Source organism: Heptranchias perlo, chromosome 6 (genome assembly GCF_035084215.1).
Source record: "Heptranchias perlo isolate sHepPer1 chromosome 6, sHepPer1.hap1, whole genome shotgun sequence".
NCBI classification, from domain to species: domain Eukaryota; kingdom Metazoa; phylum Chordata; class Chondrichthyes; order Hexanchiformes; family Hexanchidae; genus Heptranchias; species Heptranchias perlo.
In genome coordinates this window covers 23,732,311-23,750,639 of record NC_090330.1, presented here as the reverse complement: position 1 = coordinate 23,750,639, position 18,329 = coordinate 23,732,311, and the positions used below count along the sequence as shown (strand labels likewise).

Here is an 18,329-nt window from a genome sequence, read left to right as displayed (position 1 = left end):
TCCCCATACAGCCTGCCATGTGCAGCTGGCAATGTGCCTGCTGCTGTAAGGCTGGAGCCCAGGGTGGTTCTGCCGCCCGTAGATGTGGAAGCATCAGCCACTTAGACCACATGAGCCAACCTACCAATGCCGTCTTGATCTCAGGCCCCAGCCAGCATCCTGATGGGTGGAACGATGGCAGCCCGTGAGATCCAGGAATGCCTCTACAAGACTAGAAAGCTGTGACTCATCACGCCCTCCAGTCTATCTCCCAAAGCCTTAAGAGCTGAAGTGTGAGCATCCATCAAGTTGGGAGCCCTGACTTCTACTTCATCATCCCAGACACAGGAGCTGCCGTATATCCCAAAGTAGCAGTCAACAGCTGGATTTGCTTTTGGAGCTGTAGCATCATCTGTGCAATTCTGCTGCTGATCATCACAGCAGACTGAGGCCAGACTGGCAATGTACTCCATGTTGCTATTGATGAAGCCGAGGGACCTCTTGCCCCATTGATGCTCCGACAGCATGTGCCCCTTCATGACTGAGCTGTCAAGTCAGGCTCCACTGGCTCACCAATCTGTAGCTGCCTTCTGGCTGGTCCCTCTAGAGAGATGCTGCATCTTCCACCTCCTCCGAGTCTCCCCACTCCCCAAATCTGGATTCAGACACCTGGGAGATAACCTGGGGTTGAATCACCTACACGTCATGGTTTACTATGTCCGCGCCGGTGCCCAGTTGTACAGAGTCGTGGGCATTGTGTGCATTCCTGCCCTAAAAAGACCAGAATGGAAAAGATTAGACTTGTGATTTAAGTATATGGAGCAATTGAAGGAGCCACTGCCCTGCATCTATCAGAGGGAGGGTGGGTCTTGCCAATTGGTCACTAATCAGCTTGTTCCGCCTGAATGTGGTGACCACATTGGATGTGGGAGAAAGTTGTGGCATCGTGAGATTCTTACCTTCCCTGCTCTAGTCAGGTCATTAAACTTATTTCGGCACTACTCCGCCATCTTGGGCATGAATGAGCTGGCATTCAGTGCCTCTGCGATCTCGGGTGACATCCACTTCCTCACCACGTGTGGGCTGAGATATTGGGGAGCTAATCAGCTGCTGGTGCTTCACTTCTACCTGAAAATCCTTGTTAGCGAAATTGAAAGCCCTCTTGTGGACAGCCTTCTCCTGTGATTCAGATGTCGTCATCTGTGAAAGGGGAAAAGTTTGAGACGATGCAGACACCCTACAGAGCAATTTAAAAGCATTTATTTAAAAATCTGCAAGACAGAGAGCTGTGTGCTCCTTACTTGAAATCCCCAGCCTCACTTTGCAGGATTTTTTTTCCGACTTTTATAGTCCTCCACCCTAGCACCTGAAGCTCCATTGGCTCTGTCCAATTATGTTTCAACCACGCTTGGTTATTTGGGTGCAATTTGACATTGGCAAAATAGGTACAGCTTTGGGTGCAATTTTGCATCCAACTTCCCAGAGCAAACTCCACGTCAATGAATAAAAGTGTTCAAAGCACTAGATTTATTTTATAGGAGGGATCTAGTGCATGACCCCCCCCCCCCCCACAGAAATTTTGATTTGTGACAATTTATTTGGTGTTTTCCAGCATTTTGGATCCTACTGTGGACACTGACGTTACATTTTTTTAAATCTAAAAAATAAATTGTGCAATTTTATTAAAAACTACTTTTTATTTGCCATTTGGGAGTTCACTAGTTTTCTTTATTTTTTTAAAACTTGTTTCTCCCAATTGCAGGAGATAATCTATTTCTGAAAGAAAAAAAATGTAATAGCAAATAGTGGATTCAAATCTGGTCTTATTGAACATAGTCAGGGCTGTAGGCAGCAAATTTAGAGTTGTACACATTCCTTCCAAATGCCCCTGAAAAAAAAATTTTAACATTAAAATGGTGCGTTCTGTTTAATTTTATAAAAGATTTTACTTCACAATAAAACAAAGAAAGATAAGTGATATTTGTTTTTGCAACAAACCAACCAGATCATTTCTTTGCCTTCACAGAGACATTCTCCCCCTCCAACTCCCTCCTGTTTATACTCTCCTGTAACCTTCGCCCCTCAGTTCTTGGAGATGCGCTCCCTTCTAACTCCACTAATTCATGCTACCACTTTTCTATCTCTCTTCCCTCAATTCATGTTTCTACTTTCCTACACCCCTGTCCCATTCACACTTTTCATCCCACATCTTCTCAACGTTGCTCGTGCACTCCAACCTCTGCTGCATTGCTCTTGAACTCCCACCTCTTCTCTTCCAAGTACCACCCTTTTGCTTTCTTCTCACTAAACTCTGCCCTTGGGAACGTGATTTAGGAATTTGTGATCACTGAGAGGGGTCCCGATTGGGATGGGGAGAGGGAGAGAAGTCCTGGGGAGGTGGATCCTGGGATCCAGCAGAACTTGGAAGGGGGTTTGGGCGCATCAAATGAGTCAGCATCTGGCACTGTTGTGGGGTTGCTGGCATCTGGCAGTATTGGAAGGGTAGGATTTAGCAGTCTTAGAGGGGGGAGCAGGGGAATGGAACCTGAATTGCTCTTGACCCCCAGCAGGTATCAACCCACCCCCCACCGCCACCTCACTCCTCTCCTGACAGCCTCTTTCCCAATCTGTCCATTATTCACTCCACCCCTGCCACTTTTCCCATTGCTGCTTTAAAGCATTTGGTGCACTAATAGTTTGTCAACTTGTATAGTTTTAATAATAAATATAAATTTTCATAAACGAAAAGTACTTCTCAAAACACTCAAAGGTTCTTCATTTTGCAGTTTCTCAATTTTTATTTTAATGCCCATAAGCATCAAAATGATACAGAAGAGAAAGATTAAATGAATTTTGAACCTTTCGACTGAGAAAAAAGAAATACATTCTTGATAAACAATTTTTATTTTGCTTCCTGTCAACAAAGAAACTACAGCTGCTGCTATGCACAGGTTGTCTTAATCATAGGTGTTAACTAAGCAAGAAGTTCATACTAGAAATGGAACAAGTTCATAACAGAAATGGAACAGTTAATATTTTAAATATAAAACTTGCCTGAAAACTCAATCTCCAGTTTGTTTCAGTCTTTTGGAAAAAACAAAGAAGCACACACATCTTCACAGGATAATGGAATACACCTTTCTGCTTCAACTAAGAGCAACCTATTCATGCATTCTGGGAAGATCTGCGAACTGCACATGCTCTGAGTGCATGGATGTGGTTTGTAACTCTCCTCAATTGTTCTGAGGGAAAAATATTGAGTCAAAGCATTTCATTTGGTTCACCTTTTCATTTGTTTTATTGATAATAAAACAAATGAAAAGGTGTCCTGATTAGTCATTCAGGATTAGATGTTTTTAATCAGTCCTTAGACGTTTCTGTTTGGTAGTTTTCTTGCTGCTTTCCTTGATTTTAATTTGTACGTTCTCTAGCTCTTCAGTTGTAATTTACTGCAGTTTTACTTTGAACCAATCAGTAAAATGCAATAGCAAAAGTATGATGGCAAAATTTGACAATGGGAAGTATATATGCAAACAAAATGCATTGTAGACATATTATAATATATTACCACATTTGGCTTTGCTGATGGTGAGTTGGAGAGTACACTGTTTTGAATTTGATGTTAATTACTTCTTAAATGCCAGGTATCTATCTCCAAATGGTATACCTTGAATACCATCTTACTGTGTATTCTCAGTATCAAAAATGGTAAGGTTTATTGATATTATGTAATGGTAATGGTTTATGGTTGAAAGAATTTGGTGATGAAATTTCACTTCAGTGACATGAATGGGACTGCTGCCTACAACCCACAATCCTCATTTATGGTGCCACTGATACATAATTTCATGATGCCATGTAATTTAATCAGCAGTTTCAAACCACATATCACAGGAACAACAGGCAACCGAGAGATGCTGTAAAGTATATAATTGAAGATTCACATCTGAAGCTTTTAAAAGCTTATTGGAAAGTTTACTAGTTCGATTGAAAACTATGTCAATATGAAGCAGAAGGATCTTTCTGGGATGTGGTGATTAACACGGTCTTCTATTGTTAATATTCATAACTTGCTCGAGACAACTTCTTTTATTTATTACAAAATTTGCTTTTCTACCAAGCTATGTGGCCATGTGATTATGTGATTAATATATTAGAGATAAACAGCATTGAAAAACTTCTGGACTAGTTAAACAGCTGGTTTAACATGGATTTTAATGTAGACAAATGTAAGATAATTTATACTACCATAGACGTTTACAGCACAGAAGGAGGCCATCATATCTCTGCTGGCTCTTTGCCAGGGCAATTCAAAACTAATCCCATTGCTCTGTTATCTCCATATATCATTGTATGTTCCTCTGCTCCAAATGTGTGGAGCAGGAAACAGCAAATGTATACATTATGAAAGGATAGCTATCAGTAAAAGTGGAGAAGGAAAGGGGTTTGGATGTGATTGTTAATCATTCACTGGAAGTTTTAAGTCAATGTGAAGCTGTTATAAACAAAGCTTATCAAATACGAGGTTCTATCTCAAAGGCATTTCGGCATAAATCAAAAGAAGTTATTCTAACCTTTACTGCATCACTGGCGAGGCTGCAATTGGAATTTTGTGTACAATTTGAGCACTTTACCTTCTGCAGTCTTATTTGATTACCTTTAGGGATGATTTTGTAAATGTAGATGTAGGCAAATGTGAGGTCATCCACTTTGGATCAAAAAAGGATAGAACAGGGTACTTTCTAAATGGTAAAAAGTTAAAAACAGTGGATGTCCAAAGGGACTTAGGGGTTCAGGTACATAGACCATTGAAGTGTCATGAACAGGTGCAGAAAATAATCATTAAGGCTAATGGAATGCTGGCCTTTATATCTAGAGGACTGGAGTACAAGGGGGCAGAAGTTATGCTGCAGCTATACAAAACCCTGGTTAGACCACACCTGGAGTACTGTGAGCAGTTCTGGGCACCGCACCTTCGGAAGGACACGTTGGCCTTGGAGGGAGTGCAGTGTAGGTTTACTAGAATGATAACCGGACTTCAAGGGTTAAGTTACGAGGAGAGATTACACAAATTGGGGTTGTATTCTGTAGCGTTTCGAAGGTTAAGGGGTGATCTGATCGAAGTTTATAAGATATTAAGGGGAACAGATAAGGTGGATAGAGAGAAACTATTTCTGCTGTTTGGGGATTCTAGGAGTGGGGGCACAGTCTAAAAATTAGAGCCAGACCTTTCAGGAGTGAGATTAGAAAACATTTCTACACACAAAGGGTTGTAGAAGTTTGGAACTCTCTTCCGCAAACGGCAATTGATACTAGCTCAATTGCTAAATTTAAATCTGAGATCGATAGCTTTATGGCAGCCAAAGGTATTAAGGGATATGGGCCAAAGGCAGGTATATGGAGTTAGATCACAGATCAGCCATGATCTTACCAAATGGCGGAGCAGGCTCGAGGGGCTGAATGGCCTACTCCTGTTCCTATATTCCTCTGTTCCTATGATGAGGGAGCTTTTATGCAGAACATTTCTTCCAGTCAATTTGAGCCATGAAATACATGTATTTGTTCCCTGGTCTGATGTTATGGTCCTCCACAAGTTGCATGCCATCATTAAAGTTATTTGAAATTGAAAACTAATATGATAATCATGGAACTGGAATATATATTTGAAAATACTTAAAAGTTGATATTTTGGGCATACATTTCCTTCATGGGACTCAGTTCTTTAGTTTCTTTTTTATTGTTTTGATCAGATGTGATCTTTCTACTTCAGAAGTACACATTTATTGGTCAGACTTTAGCTACTAAGTGCTGGTTAATTCCACATTATTATTTTGTCATATAAATGCAACTATTTGTTTTTTTTAGGAGCCTTTTACCACATTTTTCCTAAATGCAAATGAAGGAAAATTTGATTATCCAGAGAGAACATTCTCTTCCGTGGCAAAGTCATGGAGGAACTGTCAGAGAGACACCTCAGATGTAAAAGTAAGTGTTGCTGACTGCATTAAAGTATATTGAGGCTATTATGCTACATGTACTAGGTGATGCAGGTATAGCAGGTGGGATACACTGGGTGCTCCTGCATCACTTTCTGCCCAGTGACAATGGAGCATTATACGTGCACCAAGGTCTGTTCTCCAACATCTGAATACCTATTAAATTTTAATGTTTGGAGAGAACTGACATCACTGTCATCTCACTGCTAACATCGGAAATGAAGTTTAAGAACAGACTATCAGGAAACATTTAAAATTTAGATTCATACCAGCTGCAGTTATATAGCAGCAAGTAAAAATTCCACATAATGTGAGATCACCTCATGCAGGTGGTTTCCCACCTTTTACTGATGTTGCTTTTATATTCCCCTTACTTTAATTTGTATTCCAGGAGTCCACTATCTGTCAACCAGCTTTTGGTGTTCTTACTACTTTATCTGGTTTCTTTATCTCAGCGGCAGACTCGTAGACCTAAATAAATTGGGTCTACAAGTCTGCTGCTAAGATAAGGAAAGAGAATTTAAGTGTATATGCGGGAGCCAGCTCACAGAAATTGGCCTTCCTGAATCTGAATTAAAATAATGCCAATATCAAAGCAGTTTGACTGTGCTTTGAGTGGCTTTGCATCTGAATTACAGCACACAGTTTGGTTGATGTGAAGGTTTGAATTGACACTAACTGTATAGTGTTCTATGGTATCATAGAAATATATTTAACAGCTTCTTTCTAAGTGAGGTTTTCAGTTGATGTTTTTCCATTGTTAGCTTTTAAACTCTGCAGTCCTAGTTAGTACCTACAGTGTTTTTAATTAGTGTTATTCAGCCAAAGTTGTTACACAGTTCAGCTTGAAGCAAAATATGCAGTCAGCAAAAATGAATTTGAAAAATGAATTTTGTTTGTTTTTTAAATTTTTTTTTCCACAAATTGTTAGCTAAGAGATATGTCTGAACAAAGCTAATTAACACGGTTGTCATTAATAACATGGACTACAAACAAGAGAGGTACAGTATTATTATGGTTCTGCTGGTGTTGACTTAATGTTTTTCTCACTACAATAAAACACAGCAGGAATGGCATTCGTCCTCAATGTGTCATATTGTTGTGGTTCAATCCAACGCTGGTTACATTTGCCCAAGGCAGTTAATTAACCATTAATGACATGTTCTATTTTAAATGCAGATTGATCCTTAAAGCCACTTTTTCTTACCATAGGCTGTTTGCGCCCAGTGATGTTATACTTCAGTGCAATTCATTTTAAATAATGTTGTTTGTGTATGTCTGTCGACTATGTATTTTGGGGGAAAATGTGGAAGTGACATTGCGTACAAAAATGCGTTAGAGCATATATGTATACACATGTGTTTTGTATGATTATATAGGTTAAATTTACAGGTAATTTGGGGATCTGGTCAAAAGAAATGTTTGATATATGATCTTGCAGAACCCAAAATTGGTCAAGAATCTATGTTTTACAATCTTTCTTTATTAATCCTGGCCTCCTCCTGTGGTAATGAGAGCAAGCTGGGAAAAGAGTGGCTGTTAGTAAGATGACCTTTCAGGAAACAAGTCACCCGGAAAAGACCTTAGCTAGTCCAGTTGGCTTCACACTGATTTTTTAAAATGTAGTGACAAGTAAAGGAACCACTGTCCAGACTTCTTTTCTTTATTTAATAAAAACTGTTCAAAGTAGCCACTGTGTGTTCTCAAAAGGCTTTGCAGGCCTCACGAGTCTGACAAAATGCTATTAAAGCAGCGTAAATTAATACAGTTAATGGGGAGAGTTTCTGAATGATTAGTCAGTCCATTATGAGTCTTTTCCAGAATTAATGAATGCCAAGGGATCAAGAACTAGAAAATAGATGGCATTTTTAAAAGCTTGCAGTGAAATACATTAGAAAAGTGGAAACGTATGTTTTGGATTTCATTTCACTGTGCAGCCATAATAACACTATGTTGCAATAACAGTGGAATGTAAACTTTACATAGGATCTGGTAAAAAGTGTACAATTTTGAAGAATTCGGTAGTAACAAATACCAGCTAAAGTCACTTATGTCTGGCTAAAGAAAGTCTTTTGTGTCACTATCCATGAATTTATACTTGTTTAATATACTTTACTTACATTTTCTTTCCCTTCTCCTCCACCCCTCCAACTTAGAATTTGGGACAGTCAGGCTGCCCTGTGTTATTAGAATACCATGTTATTATTACATAAGACTGTGCATAATGTGTGCCTGAGCTGGAGTTTTGTCTTATTTTACACTTTGTACTTTACCTAAAGCTATACCAAGGAATAAAATTGCATTAAATGATACTAAGGGAAGTTTGCATTATCTTCATTAATTGAAACAAACTGTATTTTGATAGTACATATTTTAATAATGGTAAATAATCAAACCATTTTTAGGAAGGCTAGAGGAAAATGTCTTGTGTCTAACAATTAATGTCTTTTCTAGATCACATCCCTGGCACATTACAGGGCTGAGGTATCAAATTTAATTGGTTACTTTAGTGACTGTAGTGATTTTTTTTTTACATTATTATACCTCTGTGACCCTAGAAAAGCCTATATAGAGAGTCAGATTTCAAGCAGAGTGTCATCCGTTTTGATCATGTTACGCGTTGTAGTGCTTTAATGCTTGTAACGATGTAATCTGGTGAATTTAATCTGTTGCTGGGATTTGGGAAATCGGAGGCTTCAGGCTGCTTTTTTTTAAAAAAGCTGTATCATGTTAGCATACAGTGTAGATTAGCAGCAGTAGGTTTTAGAAGTGTTTAATTTAAATAAGGGTGGCAGAGTTTCAGCAGTAAGAATTGTACTTACCTTTGAGCACTGAGGAAGTGCATAACTACTAAAATGAAAAAAAGTACTGATTGTTTTATTTGTGTTTTCTCACCAATGTGTAAATAGTTTGATGTGATTAGAATAGAAGACAGTGTGGGTTCTTCATTATATTACAATAGCTCACAAAAAACTCTAATTTCTGGCTTTACCACTAATCCACTCAAGTATCAAAGCAGCTTTTAGAACCCTAAAACTAATGTTATGACCTCTGTAGAAAGCAAAAACAAATCCAAATGATTGTGTTGAGTAATATGTGAAAACTTAAGCAGAAATTTTAGAAATTCTATAAAGTCATTAAAAAAAAACAGATTTGAGAAAGATTATTACTGTCTACTTAGTGTTAAAAGGTATATGCAATCTATCAAAAATCCATGGTTTACAATATTGAGGCCCAAGAAATAAGGCTTCAAAACTATAATGGTTTTGTGTCTTTAAAAATAGGATAATGAAATATTTCTTGAATTGAGATATACACTGAGGTTTGGGACTTTTCTATAATTTGATTCCATAATACTTAGCGTTAAAAGATTTTGGGTAACAAGTTGCTCAAATAAAACATGGGATTAAATATATTCAGGTTTTCAAAGTTTACAAATATTAACATACAGACAATTACATATTCATATGAAATCCCTTTATTGGCTATTTGAACAGGATAATGCCTTTGTTAAAAGAGGAGATAAAAGAATTTTCTAAGAACAAAATGGCATTTGCAGTGTAATTTTAAGACGTAAGCTACCTGAAGAGGTTTGCTTAAAATGCTCCAGAATTGTGTGTCGTTCACATAGAAAAAGGTATAGTTAGATTTCCCTCATGGCGATTGTGCCAGGAAATACTTTTTCAAACATAAATGTAGCCACCAAAGAAATCTCCATTTTGTTCTGAATTGTGGAATATGTAAAACACAATAGTTTATTTTCTACTCTGGCTTATTTATGACAGTTGGAATTGAGCCAGGTAACTTAACTTTGTCATTTTGCATCATAGTAAAAATACATAATCTTAATCCCATATCGCCTGTGTTTTACAAGTTATTTTCTCTCCTCTTAGGCCTCCTTGCATCATTCCCCAAACAATTAGGTAGATGGGTAACCACTTGTTAGCCTCTCCTAACTAACTCTTTAACTAACTGCCAGGAGTATGCAAGGGTGGAAGAAGTGCACATACCTTTTAGTTTTTCCCTCTCTCCCCTCTGGAAAATTGGCTTGTCTTCACCTGACAGTCTGGGCAATGTGGTGCACATCACATACTTTAATGAGATATCACATAATATAGCAACAATCTTTGTTACATATTCTTCCAATGTCATTGACCTTGTTAAAATTACATCTAATAGAATCCTAGATGAACAAAAATCAATACTAACTCTTTTTGAGCCAAAATAATCTTGTCCTTTTCTGAACATTTGAAATTAACAATTTTGCAGAATATGAACAATGAAAATTTTATTTTAAATTCATGGTATTTTAGAGGTGTACAAAGTTCAAGAAATGTATTGTGTGTTTTCTGCAGTAACAGACGTGGAAACTTAAATCACTAAATAATTATTGCATTGAACATTATTCTAGTAATTGTTTTCAACCATCTGTAACACCCTTTGCTTGACAAAACTGTGGTTGCAAGATATAAGATGCAAACTTCCTTTTAACATTTTTTATATATTAATAGTGCATTGCTAATTAACAATTGATATTGAAATCTGTTTTACATTTTGGAATTGCATGACTGTTAACATGTGATGAGTGTTCTGCAAGGAAGGAAACCATTCATGATAATTGGACACTTTAGCATAGAAGACCTTGATTGCATGTTAAATGTAGCTATTGCTAAACGGAGTTAGTTGACTTAACATGTAAACCTTTTATAATTAAATAATGATAATAGGGTGAGCAATCTCATTGAGGGTATAGGGTGTTGTCAATGGTTTATCATCACCTGATGCTTGAAATTAGATTATAGCCGTGAAATCACACCTAGGTAGTTATTATTATTATTAGTCGACCTCCCATGGCATTGCACATAGAGAGTCAAGACCAAGTGCAGTATTGAGTTCAGGCAAGGCAGGGTCGGAGGAAGGGGGAGAGGGAAGAAGAGTATATTTGGATTTTCAAAAGGCATTCAATAACTGCTATGCAAGAGGTTGTTGCACAAGATTAGGGCTCATGGAATTGGGGGTAATATATTAGCATGGATTGAGGATTGGTTAACGGACAGAAAACAGAGAGTAGGAATAAACAGGTCATTTCTGAGTTGGCAGGTTGTAACTAGTGGGGTGCCACAAGGATCAGAGCTCGGGACTCAGCAATGCACAATATATATCAATGACTTAGATGAGAGGACTGAGTGTAATGTATCCAAGATTGCTGACGATACAATGGGAAGGTAAGCTGTGAGGAGGACGCAAAGAGGCTGCAAAGGTTCATGGACAGGTTAAGTGAGTGGGCGAGAAGGTGGCAGATGGAGTATAATGTGGGGAAATGTGACGTTATCCACTTTGATAGGAAGAATAGAAAAGCAGAATATTTTTTAAAAGTTGAGAGACTAAGAAATGTTGATAGTCAGAGGGATTTGGGTGTCCTTGTACACGAATCACAGAAAGTTAACATGCAGGTACTGCAAGCAATTAGAAAGGCAAATGGTATGTTAGTCTTTATTGCAAGGGGGTTGGAGTATAAGAGCAAGGAGGGCTTGCTGCAATTATATAGGACTCTGGTGAGACTACACCTGGAGTGCTTTGTACAGTTTTGGTCTCCTTACCTAAGGAAGGATATACTTGACTTAGAGGTGGTGCAACGAAGATTCACTGGGATGAGAGAGTTGTCCTGTTAGGAGAGATGGAGTAAAATGGGTCTATATTCTCTGGAGTTTAGAAGAATGAGAGGTGATCACATTGAATTGTATAAAATTCTTAGAGGGCTTGACAGGGTGGATGCTGAGAGGCTGTTTCCGCTGGCTGGAGAGTCTAGAACTACGGATCATAGTATCAAGATAAGAGGTCGGCCATTTAGGACCGAGATGAGGAAAAATTTCTTCACTCAGAGAGTTGTGAATCTTTGGAATTCTCTACTCCAGAGGGCTGTGGATGCTCAGTCATTGAGTACATTCAAGCTTGAGATTGATAGATTCTTGGACACTAAGGGAATCAAGGGATATGGGGATAGGGCAGGAAATTGGAGTTGAGGTAGAAGATCAGCCATGATTTTATTGAATGGCAGAGCAGGCTCGAGAGGCCGTATGGCCTACTCCTGCTCCTATTTCTTATGTAAGAGGAGTGTAGGGGAAGAAGGAAGGAGATGGGAAGGGGGAGGATGGGTGGGTGGCAGGCTCTAGAGGCCCATCAGCCAGGGAATTAAACAAGAACATGGGGGTAGGGGGGGGGGGAAAAGAAGGTGGGGGGGGCGGTGGCAAGCATAAAATTTCATCCACTGAGGAAGAGGCATTGCCAGACACACACATTATTTTATTACACCAATGGTGCGTTTCCCATTGAGGATGGAATTAACCATGTGAGATTTAAAATGCAACATTTTCAGCGTATTACATATAACAGTGATATGCCTTATAGTACAAATCTATGGAGCAGATAAGACAACTTGTTCTGTTTTGCATAATTGTTACAGTGCTAATCACATCTACGTGGTATGATTTATCTAATCCTAAGACATGGTGTGTAACCTATCATTGCCTACAAGTAATGATAATTGAGATGGTGAAGTTGCATAAAGAAATCTTGAATTTTGTTTCTCAACAATTATTATTATGTTAAAAAAAAGCTTTACTGTCTTTGTCTCTTTCTTAACCAGGAGCTAATTCCAGAATTCTATTATTTACCCGAAATGTTTGTGAACAGTAATAACTATAATCTTGGCATTCGAGAGGATGGAACTGTTGTTTCTGATGTTGAGCTTCCACATTGGGCAAAGAAGCCAGAGGATTTTGTTCGTATTAACAGGATGGTAAGAATGATAACTGACTCTTGCAAAATGACCGCTACATTGGATAAACTGCATATAGCCTTTTTTCCAAGCTGCATGTGGCTAGACATTTCCCAGAGACTTATTCATGTAACCTTATTAAAGCAGAGTGTTCAATACTAACATGATTTTTTTCTGACCTCTATGATGTCACCAAAGGACAGAAGCAGTGAGTGTCCCTGATAATGTTACATGACTGTTGGGTTCATCAATCATAATTTACCAGTTTTAAAAAGCTTCTCACAGATGTGCATCTGCAGCATTACTCAGCCATTCAATCCCAGCAGGCTTTTGCGGGTGGCAGCCATAAATAGAACACATTCAGCTGGCTGTTCAAGTATGCTAAATATGTGAATGCAAAGGAGTCTGAAGATGAGGAATTCTGGGATTTACGCTGTTAGTTTCAGTTTATCTTTCAAATTACAATGCCTTCATTCCCACTGACCACCACTAATAATATTAACTCAGATTTCCAACATGATACCAATTCCACCTATTCATCTTTATTTGCTACTTTGTTTTATTAATAAGAGCTGTTTTCATAAAAAAAACTTTTCTTTTGTTCTGGTCAAAAAATCCTGTGTATTCAGATAGACCAGGTTCTCATCTGAACTGAATCGTCGCCTATCTCCAAATAATACAATTCTTTGCGTGACTTGACTCTAGGCCAGCTGCATCCAGCTTGAGGTCAAAGTACCTTTGCTTGGAACTGGCAAACTAGAAGAAGTAGGTATTAAGCAATTAAAAATGTTTACAGGTTATTATGGTTACAAAAATGAAAAATAGTGTATTTAGAATATTTATTATTTCCTACCCAAAAATCCTTCTTATTAATTACTATGCAACTGACTAAACAAAAGATTTTGAAAAGTATTTTTTTTACCTCATTTAAAATATATATATATTTTTAGGTGCCTTGTTTAGGTGCGCTCACACTGTTTTTAAGTTGCCATGATGTGGAGATGCCGGTGATGGACTGGGGTGGACAAATGTAAGGAAACTTACAACACCAGGTTATAGTCCAACAAATTTATTTTAAAATCACAAGCTTTCGGAGATTATCTCCTTCGTCAGATTCATTCATCTGACGAAGGAGATAATCTCCGAAAGCTTGTGATTTTAAAATAAATTTGTTGGACTATAATCTGGTGTTGTAAGATTCCTTACATTTGTTTTTAAGTTGACTGAGCTGCTTGTTCACAAGCCTTTGCCAATGCTGGCTGCTGGGAGATGAGTGAGAGTAGTCCTTTATATTTTAGCCGTCAATTTTCATTAGCTTTCCCTGTAAGGAAGCTCCTGGTTTCCTTATCTTGCAGATCAAAATTACAATCCCTCCAGGTGTAGAACCATAGGAGGAAGCCTTATCCTAAAACTCTAACACAGAATGCTGGAGCACAAACATACTATAACACCCTGCACACTGAATAATAAGTTTGTATAAATTTAATGATGCATTAGTATTTCTATTTTTTTTATGAAAGTACAAAGATAGAAACAATTGCTTTATCATGACATATAGAACACAATTTATCGTTGTCCTGAGGGAATGCTGCATTTTAGAGGTGCCATCTTTCAGATGAGATGTTAGATGAGACTCAGTCTGCTGTTTGTGGATGTAAACGATCCCATGGCACTTTTCTGAAAAGTGTAGGGAGTTCTCCCAGTGTCCTGGCCAACATGCTTCCCCAACTAAAATCAGCAAAATAGACTAACTGGTCCATTATCTCATTGTGGGACCATGCATTGTGCAAATTGGCTGCAGTATTTGCCCACAAAACAACAGTAACTAAATTTCAAAAGTAATTCTTTGAATGTGAAGCGCTGTGGGACAACCTGAGGTTTTGAAAGAAAGACTTGCATTTATATAGCATCTTTCGCGACCTCAGGACACCTCAAAGTGCTTTACAGTCAATGAAGTACTTTTTGAAGCGTAGTCACTGTTGTAATGAAGGAAACATGGCAGCCAATTTGTGCATAGCAAGCTCCCACAAACAGCAATGTGATAATGTTTTTTTGGTGGTGTTGATTGAGGGACAAATATTGGTCAGGGCACTGGGGAGAACTCCCCTGCTCGTCTTCAAAATAGCGCCATGGGATCTTTTAAGTTCACCTGAGAGGGCAGAAAGGGCAGGTTTAATGTCTCATCCAAAAGACAGTGCAGTCTCCAACAGTGCAGCACTTCCTCAGAACTGCACTTGAGTGTCAGCCTAGACTATGTGCTTAGGTCTCTGGAGTGGGACTTGAACCCACAATGTTTTGACTCAGAGGCGAGAGTGCTACCAACTGAGCTGTGGCTGAAACAGTAAAAGGCAATATGTAAATGCTAGTTTTTTCATTTCTCTTCCTTCCTTCCTTCTGTTCAGGCAGTTCAAATGGAGATCTGGCCCTATCCATACCACATAACCAGGCCACTTCAACAGCTTTTGCTTTGCAAAGAGGAGTAGTGATTGCATGCCTTGTGTGTTGTCAAATTATATGGTTTGTCCTTCAGCCATGACATTTCTCTGCTATGACATTGTCAAATTAACAATGTTGCACTATTTAAACAAAATTGGAAATTTTATTAAATTGTTCAATTTGTAATGTGGCATAGTTTATTAGAAATTATTTTTTGTAAAAACAGAGCAAATGTTTGGAGGGTCATTTGACAGCTATTTTAATGAAAAACAGTAAATGAAATTATACCTTCTGAATTGTTTCAGTTTTTAAAAAAAAATGCTTTGGGCTTTGGTCTAGAAATGTTGTCACACACTTATAAGGATAATATCTTTAGTTAAATTACTGCCCTGTTAAATAGAATCTACAGCAGTGTTTTTAGGTTGGGAAACCTCGGTCTAATTTAAAACAGTGTCCAGATAGCTGGCGCAAACATTTTGGTCTTTGAGTTCTAATATTCATCCCTTGAATATCTGCCTATTGTTGTAAGTTCCAGAGAGCTGCTTAAATATGATGATGGCAGCTAAAAATGTCAGCATAATTCAGTGAACTGTGCTGACTTGACCTTGAGGATGAGTGCATTATGATGATTTGTATTTTCTAATTCTTAAATTATTCTGTGAGCAGAGAAAATGAAAATGTATGAGGTCAGACTACAGTGATTTTTATATGATCAGGCACATTTGTCATACATTTTCTTAAAGGAATAATATATCTTTTTTTGTCTCTTATATTACAAAATTGCTCCAACATCCATACAGTATTTAAGAAAATTAAAACAATGCAAATCATTATAATTTTCTGTGTTGAAAATGTAAATATTGCTTGCAGTAATAAAATTAATGTTTTACATGAGCTTGGATATTTTGAAGCAAATACCATGATATTGTTTTCCTTTTTACTCAAAACCATAACTATTATGTTTCTGGGCAACATTGTAAAATGGAAAATCAATTTGGTGGTATGATGCAAATTTATCAACATTTATACTGTATTTTGAAAATAGTAAAAATATTCCAGTGTAATAAAAATTTCCATTAAATACTTTTTTTTTTAGAGTGGTTGAGGAGTGGGAGGAATAAAAATAAAAAGCAAGCATTAAAGGATGCAGGCTTGATAAATATTTTACCATGTGAATAGTAATATAATAATATTCTAGACCTCTATTGTTTTATCATTTTAAAATGTTTTCATGCAGGCTCTGGAAAGTGAATTTGTTTCTTGCCAACTGCATCAGTGGATTGACCTTATTTTTGGATACAAACAGCGAGGCCCAGAGGCAGTTCGTGCTCTCAATGTTTTCCATTACTTGACTTATGAGGGTTCTGTGAATCTAGACAGCATCACAGATTCTGGCCTGAGAGAGGTAAGACCTAACAAGTACAGCAGATGCAGAAATCACAGTGTTCATAGTCACTTTTTTAAACATTCTAGAACTGTTGCAACAAATGTTATGCTGCAGAGATCTGTTTAATATGTTCCCTTCAAAGAAAATATTTGCATTGAATGCACAGGACCTATTTGTAGCTAGCTGAGACAATATCCCAAATACAGGGCTCGATTTTGGGTGCGTTCATGACAGGGGGGCTGCGAAAATCCGGGATTCCCGGGGCGAGTCTGGAGCCCGGCTCCAACCCACCCACCCACTTCCGGGTTCCCCAGTGACGCGCTGACATGCGCGTGCAGCCCCTGCATGTGGGACTCCCGCCGGCTGGTGCCACTTAAAGTACTTAAACAGGTACTTCAGGTTGTTTACAGACCTGATTGACCTGATATTTTAGGAGGGATAGGATTTTAAAATGAACTGAGACTGTTTCCCGTACTGGAGGAAACACTCCCAGTTCAAATGGATGTGTTGCAGCCATCAGCCTTTGGCAGCTGCAAAGGTCCATTTGACAGGTTGGGGGGGAGACCCTCACTCATTGCAGGAGGCCACTCTGTCACTTTGGACAAAGTTTGGCCTCCACCACCCTCCTCCTAACAATAAAATGCACAAACTTGCACACTTACCCCGGTGTCAAGACACATTTACCTACCTTGCGGACCCCCTCAAACTTCCAGATGGGGACCGCCGTAGCTGCAGTCATGACCTCCTCGGAGGACGAACAGCATCACCAGCCTCGCCGGCCATGCCGTCCACCTCTGACACGTGGAGCTCCACAACACAGTGCTGTGACACATCCACCTGCACAGCAGGAGGGAGGGCAACCGCAGAGACAGATGTGTCGCAGAGGGCACTACCCTCGCCACAGGGTCTACAGACCGAGGCTCAGCTTCCTGGACCTCTCTGAGCAGCAGTGCACATAGAGGCTCAGAGTCACTTGACATGTAGTCGTGAACATCTGCAGCCTCCTTCATGCCAAGCTGCTCCCGGCAGGCCCGAGCACCATCTTCTTACCTGTCGCTGTCAAAGTCACCACTGCCCTCAACAACTTCTCCTCCGCATCCTTCCAGGGTGCCACCGGGGACATCGCCGACGTCTCTCAGTTGTCTGCACAAAAGAGCCCTGCAAATACACCTACACCCACTCTGCAGTGACACAATGGGTGGCATCAAGTGTGCGTGTTCATGGTGAACTCCATGAAAGGGACCTATTCCACAAGCCAGTGAAGAATGGGCAAGACATGGCAGTAGTGGTGATAATAATAAGATTTATTGTGCATGTGAAAGAAAACAAATATAAATAAAAATCATGACAAATGTGTGGGTGGGGTTGAGCGTGAGGGAGATGGTGCTCACAAAACCTTTGCATTGCGTTTCCGGGAACCCCTATGTGGTGCTACCCCTGTGGCTTCAGCAGAGGTAGTGGCAGGTTGCTCTTGTCCATGCCCTGACCGATGAGATGCTTTGGGCCGATGCCCTCTGGGTTTGGGTGCCCGTGAGGGCACCTCCAAAGACTGCTCCACCTGCACCTGTGCAGGGGCAGACTCGGCCACCTGGAGAGGGGGCAGCATTGCGGGTACTGGTTGAGAGGGGGGCAACGGGTGAGACGTGGGAGCGCTTTGAGTGGCGTCCCCACTTCCATGTCCCCTTTCACCATCATCCCTCTCGTGGCCCAGGCCCACATCACCCCTTCCACCCTGCTGGACGGCAGTTTGGAG

At 39.3% G+C, this 18,329-nt stretch overlaps 1 protein-coding gene across 6 annotated transcripts in view; it reads left to right on the top strand.

The window, feature by feature from the left end:
• nbeaa (neurobeachin a) overlaps positions 1-18,329 on the top strand; it is a 637,170-nt gene that overhangs the window by 560,819 nt on the left and 58,022 nt on the right. For all 6 annotated transcript variants that reach the window (XM_067985944.1, XM_067985943.1, XM_067985942.1 and 3 more), the window contains 3 exons: positions 5,845-5,964; positions 12,622-12,774; positions 16,427-16,594. In XM_067985944.1, coding sequence (XP_067842045.1) covers positions 5,845-5,964; positions 12,622-12,774; positions 16,427-16,594 — 441 coding nt within the window. The remainder of the gene's footprint in view (positions 1-5,844; positions 5,965-12,621; positions 12,775-16,426; positions 16,595-18,329) is intronic.